This window comes from Phyllobates terribilis, unplaced genomic scaffold (assembly GCF_046119375.1).
Source record: "Phyllobates terribilis strain yellow unplaced genomic scaffold, ASM4611937v1 Scaffold_2__4_contigs__length_985480577, whole genome shotgun sequence".
Classification (NCBI taxonomy): Eukaryota; Metazoa; Chordata; class Amphibia; order Anura; family Dendrobatidae; genus Phyllobates; species Phyllobates terribilis.
Window position 1 is genome coordinate 449,780,009 of NW_027362762.1, and position 18,648 is coordinate 449,798,656.

At 43.1% G+C, this 18,648-nt stretch overlaps 1 protein-coding gene across 2 annotated transcripts in view; it reads right to left on the reverse strand.

Annotated features, from left to right (window-relative positions):
* MED13 (mediator complex subunit 13) overlaps nucleotides 1-5,110 on the reverse strand; it is a 109,005-nt gene extending 103,895 nt beyond the window's left edge. For both annotated transcript variants that reach the window (XM_073665498.1, XM_073665497.1), the window contains exons 1-2: nucleotides 4,352-5,110; nucleotides 435-669 (exon numbers count right to left, since the gene is read on the reverse strand). In XM_073665498.1, coding sequence (XP_073521599.1) covers nucleotides 435-669; nucleotides 4,352-4,417 — 301 coding nt within the window. In that variant the 5' untranslated portion in view covers nucleotides 4,418-5,110. The remainder of the gene's footprint in view (nucleotides 1-434; nucleotides 670-4,351) is intronic.
* Nucleotides 5,111-18,648: the final 13,538 nt, after the last annotated feature.

Here is an 18,648-nt window from a genome sequence, read left to right on the forward strand (position 1 = left end):
GGGATGTGTTGACACGTTCCAGAGTTATCACAAAGTGATACTGGTCAGATTTTAAAAAATAATTGGTCCGGTCACAAAGGGGTTAAACCTAATAACAGCTTCACACCATGTCTTATCCTAAACAAGACACAATATTATATTGTTTGTGTTACCTTATCTTCTTGCTAGCCAACACTACACTGCACAGTGAGTGAACCCGGGCTGATGTAGATTTTCTTTTTCCTCTTCTACACAGAATCGCAATGTCAAAATTTCCATGATGACTAATCAACATATTTGTGTCAACCAAGCAGCCGGCTCCAAACATCTTACACTGAAGCCCAGGCTTAGAATATGGCATCCATGAAGTCTGCCCTTTCAATAGCAGCAAAGCAAACACTATTAAAAATGGAATAGATCCAGTCTCCAAAAAGCACCTATAAATCAAATATTACCTGTCAAGTCATGATGAATTAGGTCAGAAAAATGGGGATCATCTCCCCACCAAAATATCCAGAGTTCTCTCCGGCCGGGACGCTGATCTCGACGCCACACGCTTAGCACATCGGCTTTGAGACACCGGCTGAAGCTGCTCAGAATGGGATCCTCTTCTGTAACTGGGAAGAGGATCGGAGCAGAGGTAGGGCCCTGCCACACAAACTGCTTCCATTTGATCCCTGTAAGGTCCGCCTGGAAGGAAAGACACTTTGTTAGATTCTTTCTTCTGGTTATGGTCACAATGGAATAAAGTCCTACATGGTATAGACAGTGGTGTGTAATGAAGTATGCAGCCCCCTCCTGGATAAACACATACAGTGACTCCTAGTGAGAGGAGGAGGGAGTGCTGGACAGAAAGACGAGCTGCCGAGCTGGGAGAAGCACATTCCTGGACTATAATTACTTGGAACACAACAATACAAACATCTCAAGCTTTAACATTGTGATCACTTACTAACAGCTGGAATCCCAACCTCACTTCAACTTCCCTTACAGGGACACAAAGAGGAGGGGGCGGGGCGATATGGGTGTAAAAGGAACATCTCACTATTCCCAGACAGCCAGGCTTCATGTGATGACTACTACTGATGTGAGGACATTTCGGCATTGGCATGTTACCAAGACGCGGGTCTAGAGCTGGCCACAGACGTGGGATTCATCTGCAGACCACTCTACTGAGAAGCTGATGCATAGTTACCTTTAGGCCGTGTTCACACAAGCGTCTTTCACAGTCATTATATTGACTGCAATGCCCAGACTGAGAGGATCTAGCAACCTCAACTTACAGCCCCATAGACACGTGATGTAAGTTCGAGGCAGAAGACTCACTGTCAGTCCGGCCTGTATATGGACCATGAAATACGATCACGTGAACCTGGCCTTATTCTTACACAAAGGACCACCAGACATCGCCACTAGCTGACAGTTTGGTTGGACAACAGCTCCTTCCCAACCCCTACCCACCAGCATGCTCAGCCAAAAAGAGCGTGCACGCATGTATTTTCCAACACAGAAAGGAGACTAAGCCCCTGGCAGCAGTTTAACCTCCCTATGAAGAACAGAACTGGGCATTACAACCCAACATGTCCTTTCTCTCCAGCATCTGCAGTCAGGGAAAGAGATGGATGGCCCCCAAATACATAAGATAAATCAATCAACGGGGTCGGGAGACATTCTTCTACTGTGATGGGGCCCTTAACAGCAAGGTAATTATCTGAATGTGCCGGTGTACTGCAGATAAGTGTCGCCTGTACATATTCAATAGCATATCTGCCATCAACGGACTGGTGACACTGGCTCCTCCATTATAAAGTAGAGGAGATCTTCCCATCTACAATTTCTAAGAAACAAGTTTTCATGAAGCTGCTGCACATTTTATTTAAAGGGGTATTTTCCAAAGTTTATGCCATAAATGATGCCTCCGCAGGGACCGCTGCCCCATCATCAGCCTGGTGCCATGTCTGCTGTGAATAAAGAGGCGGCATACATGTCCACACTGCTATGGAACGTCTAATAACAGCTGCACAATGTCTAAGGCGAAAATACACCTTAAGGCTATGTGCCCACGATGCAGAAATGAAGCAGAAAATTTCTGCATCTCCCTGGCAGAAAAAACGCATGCAGATTGTGCATGAGTTTTTCCTGCAGAATACATGCGGAATACATGCATTTCCGCATGCAGATTGACAAGCGCTTTCCAGGCGATAGCATCACTTGGAAAGTGCTTGACAACTAGGTCACACTATATAAATCCATGCAAACAGCATGGATTTATATAGTGTGACCGTAAAAATAAAAAAATAAAGCTATACTTATCCCCGATGCCCCGGCGTGTGCTGCAGCGATCGTTCCTGTCTGGTTCCTGGCTGCCGGCATATCGCGAGACACAGCGGTGAATGGCCTGCGGTCACATGACTGTGACGTCACCGCAGGTCCTCAAGCGATGCCGGCATGCAGAGAGAAGCCGTGAATATAACTTTATTTATTATTTTATTCTTTTTTTACATGTACAATGGTACCCAGGTCTGGATGAGAGTCTTCTCTCCTCCAGAACTGGGTACCATCCGCACATAGAGACGCATAGAATCCGCTTGTACAAATGTACAAACGCGCATTCTATGTTTCTCAATGCAAGTCAATGGCGGCGCTTCCGCAAAATTAATGAACATGCTGCGGATTTATGAGCGCTGCAGAAAAATCCGCAGCATGTGCATTGACATTGCGGAATGCCATTGGGGACCATGGGGTGCGGATTACCTAGCGTTTTTGATGCGTTTCCGCTGCGGAAATTCCGCAGCATAAACGCATGAAAAACGCATCGTGTGCACGCAGCCTTAAACAGTGCGTTAAGTACTAGCGGCCATATTGCTTTTCGCCCACCTTTCCAAAAGGGGTTGTCCAGGATTAGAAACACATGTCCGTTTGATTTGGAAAACCGTACCAACCCTGAGCATGGATTATGTCTGCTATTAAACATATCCCTGCTTAGAAGAGAATGGAGCTACAATACAATAACATGGGCTAAGGTGGCATGTTTCTAATCATAGACAACCCCTTTAACTATTCCTGGGAAAGCTGGGTGACTAGCATTATAGCCGCTAGTACATCTCACACTGTCAACCAGCATCATGAACGACAAGTCTGTCCAGCAATGTATAGCACCTTGCTGCAGAACTATAAAAATGTGCACATTCTGGAGTCTGGGACAGCTGGGTGGTAAAGGTGGCCACTTTCCCAGAATCACATACGACCATAAGAAAGCGAGACATACAGAAGAAGCTCCATGTAAAAACTATATTCCATGTGCAAGAAATACTAAGAAGTTCTAAAGGTTTTCTACAGCATAGTGCAGAAGTGGAGACTATAAAGTGCAGCCAGCTAAATAGAGACCCTGATAAGATTAGCCTGGGGAAAAGCAATGCTACAAGGTCAGGGACTATACCGAGAACTGAACAGCAGCCAAGAGACGCAGATAAAGACGAGATGTTGTAAGATCCATCTCACCGCAGAAAATGAGCCATGTACAAGAGGAAGGGAACGCGATACGAGGCAGAAAGGCTAGAGAAAAGGCAAAGAGCAACCCGGATGGCTCCATACAGAAGAGTCCCAGACAGATAAACACCGGCTAACAAAGTTCTGGCCTGGGCTGGCAGCACAGCCAGGAAAATGGCTGCTTCCTGCCTCCTCCCACACAGGAGAATAGGAAGGGGCTGAGGAGAGGAGCATGTCCAAATAGTGGCACGCAGGAGCCAAAAGTTTAGGAATACAGTTTATGGAAGGGGATAAAGAATATAGAAGACTGAGGGGAGGTGTGCAGGATGGAAGGATCTGCAGCTACATGGATGGTATGCAGTAGATCTCCATAAATCAGGAGATCCACAGATGTGGGGACAGAAGGATCAGGTACATGGATAGGATGGTGTGCGGTAGATCTCCATAGATCAGGAGATCCACAGATGTGGGGACAGAAGGATCAGGTACATGGATAGGATGGTGTGCGGTAGATCTCCATATGTGGGGACAGAAGGATCAGGTACATGGATAGGATGGTGTGCGGTAGATCTCCATAGATCAGGAGATCCACAGATGTGGGGACAGAAGGATCAGGATAGATCCACAGATGTATGGACAGGATGAAGTGTGAAAGATCTAGATAGAGGGACAGATAGATATGAATAGAATGATCTCTACAGATCCATAGATAACAGGCTCTCCATAGTTGAGGCTAGATCCCCAGAAAGAAGGATCCCATAGATGCTGCTAGATCCACAGCTATATGGCTAGAAAGACCTCCATAGAGGAGGACAGATCCATAGACAGCAGGACAGATCCATAGACAGAAGGCTGATCAGACACGATCGTGCTCTGCACTCACCAGACAGAAGAGGTTGGAGTGGCAATCCTCCAGACTGGCCCCGTTCGGCACAAAACATGAACTCATCCTCACAGGCAGGGATCACACGCCATTATCCCACCCGAACAAGAAAGAGACAGCAGCAGTGGCGGCGGCGGGAGCGGCGATCACCTCCGGTCACCAGCAGACCATCATCCTCACAATCCAGGCCGGCTCCCGATCACCGATTAGTCGCAGCCCATCCCACGTGACCCGGGCTGGGGGTAACACAATGTAGTGAGCGCGGTGGGTCCGCACGGTGCAGCAGCGCCGTTACCAGCCCCGGTATCCGGGCGGTGTCTCAGTCCTCCCTCCCCCGCCGCTGGTCCCCCTGCTCGGGGCGCAGAGCATGGCGGGAACCGCCCGGTCACCGGAGCGCTGGGGGACGCTAGGCCTCCACCGGGAGGAGCGCAGGACACAAAGGAAAGCGCCGAGGCCGCCGGCAGTCCCGGGTGTTTCTCGGCTTTCCTCACAGGTTCGCCATTTTCCTCTCCTCCGCCTCCTCCCCGACTCTCCTCCTGCGCACACACAAGTAGTTGTCGCTGCCGGCCCTGGACAGCTCTTCTCCTCAGCGCCTTGTGGCAGGAGAGTCCCCGGCCATAGGAAGTAATCCGTAATGACGAATAATCGGATCAATGTCGGGGCAGCTTTCCCATTTGAATTTACAGATTCCTTTCTTTAATGGCGGCCGTGGTGCCTGCTCGGCCTCTCGCTGGTGGTTGGTTACATTGCCGTCATGTGACCAAAAGATGCCTTCCCTGATTGGTCAGTCTGGGTTGTAGACTGGAACGAAGCGAGTGGGGGAGGATCGGAGAGAGGTTGTCATAGGAAGAGACCACTAGGGGGCGAGTTGTGAGGCCGTGTTAGAGTCTGCGCCGCCTGCTGCTCATGCGCTGCTACTGCAGTCTGCTGTGCAGATGAATTGTAATGAAGAAGTTCCTGGAAAGTTCAGTTCAGACTATACATTGTAGCTTCTGAGTAATTCTGTCACTCAGGCTGGATGAGAACAGCCCAGAGTCTACGGTCTTCTAGTGAGTACTGCAGGGCAGCAACCATGATTTTCCTGAAAACTGTGAAGGATATGCTAGGTATGGGGGAGGGAGTTGGGACCAGAGTACAGTTCCTGAAATAAGCTCCATATCCACAAGGGCTTGTACAGATGAGCACATCATACGTCTACATGCTGTCCGTATGTACGTCTGATGCATGCAGACCAATGCTGAATAAATCAGGTGCATTAAATAAAAGATGTAACACGGGCACCTTCCATACAGACATCTTCCATATGGACACCATCCATACGGGCACCATCCATACAGACATCTTCCATATGGACACCATCCATACAAACATCTTCCATATGGACACCATCCATACGGGCACCATCCATACAGACATCTTCCATATGGACACCATCCATACGGGCACCATCCATACAGACATCTTCCATATGGACACCATCCATACGGGCACCATCCATACAGACATCTTCCATATGGACACCATCCATACGGGCACCATCCATACAGACATCTTCCATATGGACACCATCCATACGGGCACCATCCATACAAACATCTTCCATATGGACACCATCCATACGGGCACCATCCATACAGACATCTTCCATATGGACACCATCCATACGGGCACCATCCATACAGACATCTTCCATATGGACACCATCCATACAGGCACCATCCATACAGACATCTTCCATATGGACACCATCCATACGGGCACCATCCATACAGACATCTTCCATATGGACACCATCCATACGGGCACCATCCATACAAACATCTTCCATATGGACACCATCCATACAGGCACCATCCATACAGACATCTTCCATATGGACACCATCCATACGAGCACCATCCATACAGACATCTTCCATATGGACACCATCCATACGGGCACCATCCATATGGGCTCCTTCCATTCAGACATCTTACATATGAGCACCATCCATACAGACATCTTACATATGAGCACCATCCATACGAGCACCATCCATACAGACATCTTACATATGAGCACCATCTATACGGGCACCATCCATACAGACCTCTTACATATGAGCACCATCCATACGGGCACCATCCATATGGACTCCTTCCATTCAGACATCTTCCATATGGGCACCATCCATACAAACACCATCCATACAGACATCTTCCATATGAGCACCATCCATACGGGCACCATCCATACAAGCACCTTCCATACAGACATCTTCCATATGGGTACCATCCATATGGGCACCATCCATACAAACACCATCCATACAGACATCTTCCATATGAGCACCATCCATACGGGCACCATCCATACGAGCACCTTCCATACAGACATCTTCCATATGGACACCATCCATACAGACATCTTCCATATGGACACCATCCATACGGGCACCATCCATACAGACATCTTCCTTATGGACACCATCCATACGGGCACCATCCATACAGACATCTTACATATGAGCACCATCCATACGGGCACCATCCATATGGGCTCCTTCCATTCAGACATCTTACATATGAGCACCATCCATACAGACATCTTACATATGAGCACCATCCATACGGGCACCATCCATACAGACATCTTACATATGAGCACCATCCATACGGGCACCATCCATATGGACTCCTTCCATTCAGACATCTTCCATATGGGCACCATCCATACAAACACCATCCATACAGACATCTTCCATATGAGCACCATCCATACGGGCACCATCCATACAGACATCTTCCATATGGGCACCATCCATACAGACATCTTCCATACGAGCACCATCCATACGGGCACCTTCCATACAGACCTCTTCCATACAAGCACCATCCATACTGGCACCTTCCATACGGGCACCATCCATACAGACATCTTCCATACGAGCACCATCCATACAGACATCTTCCAGACACTGACATCTTCCATACGGGCACCATCCATACGAGCACCATCCATACAGACATCTTCCATACGAGCACCATCCATACGGGCACCTTCCATACGAGCACCATCCATACGAGCACCATCCATGCTGGCACCTTCCATACGGCACCTTCCATACAAGCACTATCCATATGGGCACCATCTATACAGACATCTTCCATACGAGCACTATCCATACAGACATCTTCCATACGAGCACCTTCCATACAGACATCTTCCATATGAGCACCATCCATACAGACATCTTCCATACGGGCACTATCCATATGGGCATCTTCAATACGAGCACCTTCCATACGGGCACCATCTGTACGAGCACCATCCATAGGAGCACCACCCATATGGGCATACCTCACAACTTTTGAAGAACAGAAAGACAAATCATGCCTCGTGGCAAAGTTTGGCCACGCCCATTTCCCATTATCTTTCTCCCCTGGCAGGAGGAGTTGTCAGAGGGGCGCTGGCAGTGAGGGATATTCAGCAGGCGCCCGAGACTGCAGGTTGTAGACCCATATCCAGGACGGTCCGCTGTATCCAAGACAGTTGGAACTAGAGATGAGCGGATGGATTCACGGGACTCCAGTCCAGTGTCCAGATCAGTGGTACCTGGCGGCTGGACGGGAGGCCGTGAATCTATTATCTTCCAGGGCAGCACTATGTCATCTGTGCGTCCTACTCATCTCTTGTTGGGACCTGTAGATTATTTTTTGTTCCTCACTCACAGTCCCAAGAACTTTCTCATCTTTATATAGCTTCACTATGCAACATCCGGCTTTTTTTGTGTCAATAAGGCCGTGTCACACGTTGCAGAAATACTGTGTTTTTTGTTTTCTGCAGGATCCGCACCAAACTACACAATAACAATCTTCTCCCACTTATTTGATGCGTCTGGTGCAGATGTGAAGCCATGTTTTTAAGGTGCTTTTTATAGTACAGAAAAGCTTTGATTCTGCACTTAATAAAGTATCAGCGTTTTTTTTAGGCTCCACATAGAAGCGAAGCGTCTAGATAAAAAAAAGCACCAAAACCGCACAGATCAGCCGTGTCCTTAGGAGCATAGCGGGCGCCTTTTTTGTTGAAGTAGTTTTTATTAAGGATTTTTTACATAAATGGGGTAAAGAAAAAAAGGGGAGACATTATAAATACACAGTAATATAGAAAAGAGGGGAGACATATTATAAATACACAGTAATATAGAAAAAAGGGGGGGGACATTATAAATGCACAGTAATATAGAAGAAGGGGGAGACATAAATACACAGTAATATAGAAGAAGGGGGGAGACATATTATAAATACACAGTAATATAGAAGAAGGGGGAGACATTATAAATACATAGTAATATAGAAAAAGGGGAGATATATTAAAAATACACAGTAATATAGAAGAAGGGGGGAGACATAATATAAAGTAATATAGAAAAAGGGGGAGACATAAATATACAGTAATATAGAAGAAGGGGGGAGACATTATAAATGCACAGTGATATAGAAGAAAGGGAGAGAAATATAAATACACAGTAATATAGAAAAGGGGGGAGACATTATAAATACACAGTAATATAGAAAAGGGGGAGACATATTATAAATACACAGTAATATAGAAAAGGGGGGGAGACATTATAAATACACAGTAATATAGAAAAAGGGAGACATATTATAAATACACAGTAATATAGAAAAAGGGGGAGACATATTATAAATAAACTGATATAGAAGAAGGGGGGAGAAATATAAATACACAGTAATATAGTAAAGGGGGAGACATATAAATACACAGCAATATAGAAGAAGGGGGGTGACATAAATACACAGTAATATAGAAAAAGGGTGGGACATATTATAAATGCACAGTAATATAGAAAAAGGGGGGAGACATATTATAAATACACAGTAATATAGAAGGCGGGAGACATTATAAATTCACAGTAATATAGAAAAAGGGGGGAGACATTATAAAAACTGATATAGAAAAAGGGGGGAGAAATATAAATACACAGTAATATAGAAGAAGGGGGGAGACAGATTATAAATACACAGTAATATAGAAGAAGGGGGGAGACATATTATAAATACACAGTAATATAGAAGGGGGAGACATATTATAAATACACAGTAATATAGAAAAAGGGGGGAGACATAAATACACAGTAATATAGAAAAAGGGGGAGACATAAATACACAGTAATATAGAAAAAGGGGGGAGACATTATAAATACACAGTGGTATAGAAAAAGGGGGGAGAAATATAAATACACAGTAATATAGAAGAAGGGGGAGACAGATTATAAATACACAGTAATATAGAAGAAGGGGGGAGACATTATAAATACACAGTAATATAGAAGAAGGGGGAAACATATTATAAATACACAGTAATATAGAAAAAGGGGGAGACATATTATAAATACACAGTGATATAGAAAATGGGAGAAATATAAATACACAATAATATAGAAGAAGGGGGGAGACATATTATAAATATATAGTAATATTGACGCAAACAAGAATAAAATAAAAGCAAACAAGCAAAATTTAATGGGATGAAAGATATAGGCAAAATAATGGGGATATAGGCAAAATAATGGGCAGAAAGAGTTAAGGATGAGAAGGGGGAAGGAAAAATATGGTTTATTAAGGAAAATGGGAAAAAAGGAAAAATTAAAAATTAATGGGGAAAGAAGGAAAAAGAAAATGATTGGTATATACAGGATAGGCAAGGGAAAGGGGTTACGATACACATAAAAGATACCTTATATATAAAACATTTAAGAGGTAGGAGGGGAAGAAAAGGAACGGGAAAGAAAAAGGAAAGGAAGAACACATGTAAAAACAGCTGGAGAGACAAAAATCTAGATAAATACTAACTTCTAAATAATGTAAAACGCTATTTGTTGAATTTTAATAGCGGGCGCAGTTCTCAAGAAATCACATCCACTTTGCTTCGACAATAAAACAGCTGAATTTTGTGCAAAAAAAAGCAGCAGATAATGCGCAGCATTTGCGCAACATGTGAACACAGTCTAAATTTTGAAGCAAAGTGGACGTGATTCTATGAAATGTCTACCCTCTGTGGTCTGAAGACTGCTGAACTTTGTGGTTTTGGTACATTTTCTCTCTATAAGCTTCTTCTGAAAGAAACGCATGAAGAAAAAAAACTCTTCTGCATTTTTAAGTGCAGAATCAAAGATTTTCTGTACTATTAAAAAAGCGTTAAAAACTCTGCTTCATATCTGCCCCAAAATCACATCAAATAAGCATGAAAACGCAGAAAAGAAACACAGCAAACACTAATACGCAGAGAAGATTGTTATTGCATCTTGTCGTGCAGACACCTGCAGAAATAAAGCAGCAGAAAGAACGCAGCATTTATGCTACGTGTGAACACGGCCTCAGCGTTACCATTCTATTACATTTTTATAGGTTTAATAGAGAAAAATATCAATCACGCCATGTTTTTTTATGTCATTTACCGATCCCCGTAAATAATCTGATTGCTGTGTTGTGCGGTATGTTACCATTACAGGACACCAAATATGTCCGTGTTATTTGCTGATTTGTAGTGTTCATTATTTTTTTTACAAAACACATTAAAAATGACAATATTTTTTCCATTACCAAGTGTTTTTCATTATTATTTTTTAACAATTTTATAGGCTGAAAAAAATCTCTTATTCTCCCTGTAGAATAAAAATACATATATTGCACATAGCAGTATATTTCTATCAGTACATTCAGCCTAATCAGATCCTGCAGTACAGATCAAGTAGACAGAATTCTCCTAATGACATCACTAGAGCTTGTGGCTTAAGTGTCTGTGTCAATAATGATTTAAGGTTGTGTGTTCAAGATCAGGGATTCACAGAAAAAAATACATTTTTGTGATTGCTCTAAATTTACTACTTTTATAGGACCAAAAAATCATTTTCTTCACCTCAGTATACAGCCGCCATAAAAATACATTGTTATACACAATGTATTTCTATAGAGATGTATACTCTGCTTCTGGAGTCATTGCCTGCATTGTAGAGTCAAGATAAGCAAATTCTCCTATGTTCATCATTGAGAGCTGTAGCTCAGTGGTCTGAGCTACAGCCTCTGGACACTGAGATCCCAGTTGGATATAAGTTTGAGTCCCAAGGAGATGTGATCACAGAAGAAAGAAGAGGTGAGTAATATAATTTAATTTATTCACTGACCAGCAAGCAGCCCCGCCCCCGAGGAGGAGGAGCTACAGAGTGATCAGGTGAGTATAAATGGAACCTAGTAGAACAGCTGAGCTGTGATGGGACAGTCCCGCCAAATACGTTACAATTGGGAGCTATGCATACGCGCACCATCCATTCCTGGGGGCATTAGACTTTATCAGCATGCACAAGAGACAAATGTACAAGAAAAACCTGAGTTTTTTAAGCTTCTTCGTTTCTGCCAAGAGAACAGGTTATGCCTGCTTAAAAAAACGCAGCATGTGAGCATAGCTTTAATGTGTTTTTTTTAACTTCATTTCCTGTGACATTTCATTTCAGAGGAGTCTCAAACAGAACGTAAAAGGAGGCTGGGGCTGCACTCACTCCCCTCCATTGCTTCTGAAACTGGTCATCATCAGGGGGCATCCCTGCAGTTACTAAAGTTTTTGCATCGCAGCCCTCTGAAGATGTCCTGGATCCATGGTGATAGACACTGTGGGAGATAGAAGCAGAGGGCTGGCGCTGTGCTCACATCTCCACCATCGCATCTTCTAACTGTGAAACAAGATGTTGCTAGTGAGCGGAAAAAGATGCAGTGAGTGATACCAGTGCCGCCCATAGCTGGTGTCACTCAATGCTTCTATCACTGCCCCCTGATGATGATTTGTGGGATGGCTGTGTTAGAAGCTGTAGGGCAGCGCTAGTGTTATTCAATGCTTCTATCTCCACTCACTGACAACATCTTGTTTAAGAGTTAGAAGATGCAGCAGCAGAGATAGAAGCAGAGTGCTGGTGCTGCACTCACCTCTCCAGTTTCTGTCACTATGATCATTGATCCACGACATCTTCAGAGGGTGACAATGCATGAAACCATAGTAAGTAACTGCAGTGCTGCGCCCTGATCACATCCTGTTCTAGGAGGGGCAATAGATGCTGCAAGAAAGTGAGTGCAGCCTCCTGTGACATCATGTTTAAGATTCTTCTCAAAACGTCACAGGAAGTTCAGTAAAAAATACATTTAAGGATTCACTACATAGGAAGAAGTGTAGGCAATTTTATAATAAAGATAATTACAAAAGATCTTTGGGTGTTGTGACAGGGTCACTTGCAATGTAAGTGAGGGGAGATATGTATCACGAACATTGCTATCTTCCGTCATGTAAAAACCCAGAAGTTTCTCTCCAGCATGTTATGTGCTGAGGGGTTAATCGCCCATGACAGGGTACTCTACTGTACTTTCATTAGATACTTTTTCTTTCTTCAACACACTGTGGATATATATATATATATGTATATATATATATATATATATATATATTTTTTTTTTGTTTGTTTGTTTTCTCCTTTTTGTTATTATCCCATTTAACTTTGTGTGTACTTGCACTTTACCTTTACTAACAGTCCCACACACTTTTTAATTATAGTCCTCTCGTTTGTGTTATCTTATCTTTATGATTAGATCTAGTCTTTATCGGTAGTCTAATTTTGGTGTTTGCCAGTTGTCTTTTAATTCTAAGAGACCTTGTCTTATACGTACTTTATTTTAACATGTATTTATTATAATACATTTATTTTTTTAGACATAGTTGGTTTTGCCTCTATTTCTTTGTTGGTTTATACTTGATTTTCTTCAAAGTGTGGATGAGATTTTGATCTTGAAAATCTGCATATATGCCCCAGGTGCACATACCCTAAGGGACTTTGTGTTTTTTACTTGTAAATGACCCTTACAGGGATATGAACTTTGAACTTTGCTGCTGCTGCACCTCTTGATGACCTAATTTTACTTATAAAAGTAGCAGATCATAAACAACTTTACAAAATGTTTATTTTCACATTCAATGACGTTGTATACTCAGCTTTATTTGCAAATAAAGTCAACATCATGCATAAAGTTTAATAGTTTATTTGTGAAATAAACCACAATTCAATAAATCCCAAAATAATGTCATCTTCTCCTAAATCAAATTCAGATGTAGCTGAGCCTTATTTATTGTATCAGAACCTGGACCCACTGGAGCACTGTCTAGTTGGAAAAAAAAAACTTGAAGTTTCACCAAACACACTTCAAGGTAGACAATCTAGAGTTTGGATGGCATACCGAGCTGGTTTAGGTTGCCGAACTGGTTTGTTTAGTGTGAAAGCCAGTCATAAGCTGGACCAACTCGTGACCGCCCTGACAGCAGATGAAAGCAGCTTGGCAGCAGTCTATAGCACTTTCCTGTGCAGTACTTCTGTTAATATGGCATCCAACAGTACCTGAATTTCAGCATGGAGAAGATGTACTGCTCCTCTTATACACCTGTACTGGCTCTGAGCATAAATCCATGCCTTTATTGGACCTTATAGTGGTTGTCCAGCCTTGCATTAAAAAAAAAAAAAGTCAACTGTGGATATACTGTTCTATTACAAAATTGTGTTCTAGCGGCTTAAAATAAATACATCATAAATAAATAAACATATATATATATATATACAGTACAGACCAAAAGTTTGGACACACCTCATTTAAAGATTTTTCTGTATTTTCATGACTATGAAAATTGTACATTCACACTGAAGGCATCAAAACTATGAATTAACACATGTGGAATTATAGACTTAACAAAAAGTGTGAAACGACTGAAAATATGTCTTATATTCTAGGTTCTTCAAAGTAGCCACCTTTTGCTTTGATGACTGCTTTGCACACTCTTGCCATTCTCTTGATGAGCTTCAAGAGGTAGTCAATGAACATGCAGGGATTGCCAGCCAGTCACTGTAATGCCGCAGTCATGTTGTTTGTGGGCATTACAGTGATTGGCTTGGCTCACAGCGTCATCTCGAGTATTTAAAACCGGGCGCCGCCATCTTGGACACAGTCGCTCCGGATCAGCCAGTGTGGGGAGAGTGCTGCTGAGCTAGGGAGAGATATATAGTGCGAAATAGGTAGTGTAGGGTCTCTAAAGCCTGCCAAATCAAACAAGCAGTCCTTCTCAGGACTAATATCCATCCCAGATATCAGGCAGGCTGTATAGGAGACGCAGTGGTTATACCAGCTGCATTACAGTCCTGTGGGCTCCTGTAGGTCAAATTGCTAGACTTATCACCCCGGTCTCAGGGGCCAGGAAAAATCATTTTTTCATCTAAATCCTGAATACCCCTCCCCCCAAAAAAAAAATTTAGTGTGTCTGTGACTGCTCAGACACCAATATATCTGTTTAAAAGAGTCTGGTGTAGGCCAGAATATAGAACTGTGGTTTTGCAGTTCCACGGGTTAAATCTCTGTATTATCCTGTTTTGGGCATTTTTTGCCGTAAAAAAAACCTGTAATAGTGTCTCCCTGACTGGTCAGACACCAATATATCTGTTTAAAAGAGTCTTGTGTACGCCACATAACTATAACTGTGGTTTTGCAGTTCCACGGGTCAAATCACTGTATTATCTTGTTTTTGGCATTTTTTGCTGTAAAAAAAAAAACTGTAATAGTGTCTCCCTGACTCGTCAGACACCAATATATCTGTTTAAAAGAGTCTGGTGTACGCCACATAACTATAACTGAGGTTTTGCAGTTCCACGGGTCAAATTTCTGTATTATCCTGTTTTTGGCATTTTTTTGCCATAAAAAAAACCTGTAATAGTGTCTCCCTGACTGGTCAGATACCAATATATCTGTTTAAAAGAGCCTGGTGTACGCCACATAACTATAACTGTGGATTTGCAGTTCCACGGGTCAAATCTCTGTATTATCCTGTTTTTGGCATTTTTTGCCGTAAAAAAGCAGTAATAGTGTCTCCCTGACTGGTCAGACACCAATATATCTGTTTAAAAGAGTGTGGTGTACGCCACGTAACTATAACTGTGGTTTTGCAGTTCCACGGGTCAAATCTCTGTATTATCCTGCTTTTGGCATTTTTTCCGTAAAAAAAACAGTAATAGTGTCTCCCTGACTGGTCAGACACCAATATATCTGTTAAAAAGAGTCTGGTGTACGCCACATAACTATAACTGTGGTTTTGCAGTTCTACGGGTCAAATCTCTGTATTATCCTGCTTTTGGCATTTTTTCCATAAAAAAAGCAGTAATAGTGTCTCCCTGACTGTTCAGACACCAATATATCTGTTTAAAAGATTCTGGTGTAGGCCAGACAAATAGAACGTTGGTTTTCCTCTTCCACCATTCTAATCTCCTTTTTATTACCCTTTTTCCATTGATAGTGCGAGTGTAAGCTATTTTAATTCATTTACAATGGGCAAGGCGCGTGGCAAGAGACGTGGAACTGGATGTTCTGGTGATGGTGCGTGTAGAGGACGGGGCCGTGGCCAAGGTGAAAATGTGCCACAACCAACAGCCACATCTTCTCGCTCCCACTTCTTGACCGAATTACTAGGGAAGCACACTACAACACCAGTATTGCGAACTGAACAGGTTATTAATTGGATAGTAGATAATACTTCAAGTTACATGGGCATCACCACCTCCGGTCTGTCTTCCACACGGTCAAGTTTTAGTAGCCGTGAGTCTCTACCGCATACTCCTCCTCACCCTGATGCTCCTTCCTCCCACCATGCCGAGTGTCGACAGACAGCAACTGATCCCACACTTGGACACTCTAAAGAGCTGTTCACTGGTCCATTTCCATATTTGGTCCCCTCGCCTGCTCCGCTTGAAGTGGTGGAAGAGGAGATCCCATGTAGCGATGCCCAAATAGTTGAACAGCCACGGCCAGAGGAAGTCGACGCTGGCAATTTGTCACAAGAGGTGGACGATGACGAGACACAATTGCCACGAAGTGAGGAGGAGGTGTTAGAACCTTGCTCTTAGGTTTTTTCCTTTGCTGGTCACATGACCTTGTTGGCCTATTTAATCCTGCTCCGCCCTTCTGGCTTTGCTGGACTTCATTGTATAACTACTTTCTAGCTAGCCTGTGCTCTGTATCTAAGACTGTTAGTTTGCTTGGTCTACGGACCTCTATGTTCTATATATTTTGTTTGTTCGTCTGTCTGCTACTATTTCTGTTAGGAGGTGTCCCATTTTCCTCCCAGTCCTTAGTACTTGTAGGGATTCCTTCCCCACATCTATAGGTCTCCGTACAGACTAGCTTAGGACTTTAGCAGGTCTGAACGCAGGATCAGGTTCCCTGTTACATCGTAGGGATTCAGCTGAGTTCTATCGTAGGGACAGATCTCCTCTCTTTCCTTAGCTCTGGTAGCAGAACATAACAGTAAGTCCAGCCTGCAAATTCTCTAAGGAAAGATTTTTCTGTTCCATCATGGTGTCGGTTCAGGATTTGGCTCATCGCCTGCAGGGACTCTCTCTGGAGGTGGCCGAGCTCCGTCAGCACGTGAGTAACTGTCCTGGAGCACATTTCTTGGAGCCTAAGGTATGTTTGCCGGATTTATTTTTTGGTGAACACCGAGAATTTTTTTCATTTAAAAATGCTTGCTTATTGTATTTTCGTTTGAGACCCAAGTCCTCTGGGGATGAATCCCAGCGCATAGGGTTCATAATGTCACTTTTGCGCAAAGAGCCTCAGGAGTGGGCCTTTTCTTTGCAACCTAGTGATACATGCTTTAGATCAGTGGATAGTTTTTTTTCTGCTTTGGGGCTATTATATGATGATCCTGACCGTGTCGCATCAGCTGAGACTGAGTTGAGACGTTTGAAACAGGGATCAGGTAATGTGGAAAAATATTGTACTCATTTCCGTCGTTGGTCTACTCAAACAGGGTGGAACGATTCTGCTCTGAAAAGTCTATTTCTTGCTGGGCTCAATGAAAGGGTTAAAGACCTGCTAATTGCTTATCCTACACCTGAAGATTTGCAACAGGCTATGCAATTAGCTATATGGGTGGATAGGAGACTGCGTGCAAGGGTTAATGAGAGCAAATCCTCTGCTATGTCAGTTTCTGGTTATGAGAATGTGTGTACTAACAGTGGTGAACCGATGGAGATTGGAGCGATGGCACCTCGCTCTCAAGAAAAAGACCGTAGATTTTTTGAAGGCTTGTGTTTCTATTGTGGAAAATCTGGTCATTTGATTAAAGGCTGTGAGCTTCGTATGAAGAAAGAAAAAAAAATGGTCAGTCATGCCCGTATTGCCTGTTTAAATTCCAAGGGTGTATTTTTAGCTGCTTCCACGATTGCTCAGGAAAAATTAATGGAATTTCGGGTGTTTGTTGATTGCGGGTCTACTCTGAATGTAATTGATGGGGGATTCTTGGAAAGACTCAATTTAAAACCCGAACCTTTATCATCCCCCATTGCTGTGGTTTCTGTGGATGGTTCCCCTTTGAAGAATATTACTCTCAAGGTCTGTGAATTTCCTCTCACTATTAATGGTGTTCACCATGAGAAATTGGATTTGGTAGTTTTGAATAACTTGCCTTCTCCAGTAATATTGGGATTGCCCTGGTTAAAATTTCACAATCCTGTACTGGATTGGTCTACCAGTGAAATTAAATCCTGGAGCCATAAATGTTATGACAAGTGTTGTAACGGGCGTATTGCAGCTTTGGATAGGGGAGAATTGCCTGTTCCTATTCAGGATTTTTGGAGAGTTTTTTCTGAGAAGGAATCGCAGGTTTTGCCTCCCCATAGAGACTATGATTGTTCTATTGAATTTGTCCCTGGAGCGACTCTTCCTAAAAGTCGTTTATTTAACCTTACTATTCCTGAGAGGAAGGCTTTGGAGGAATACATACAGACAAGTTTGGCCGCCGGTCACATTAGGCCTTCTAAGTCTCCTGTGGCGGTTGGATTTTTTTTTGTAAAAAAAAAAGGACGGCGGTTTACGTCCTTGTCTGGATTTTCGTGAGATTAACAAAATTACTGTACGCAATCCTTACCCACTGCCATTGATTCCTGATCTGTTTAACCAGTTAATGGGGGCCAAGTGGTTCTCTAAAATTGACCTTAAGGGGGCATACAATCTGTTGCGCATGAAGGAGGGTGACGAATGGAAGACTGCTTTTAACACTCCTGTGGGTCATTTTGAGAATCTGGTTATGCCTTTTGGTCTTACTAATGCTCCTGCATTTTTTCAGAATCTTATTAATGACATCCTTAGACCTTTGATCGGCAAAAATGTGGTTGTGTATTTGGATGACATTTTGATTTATTCGCCGGATCTGGAGTCTCATTG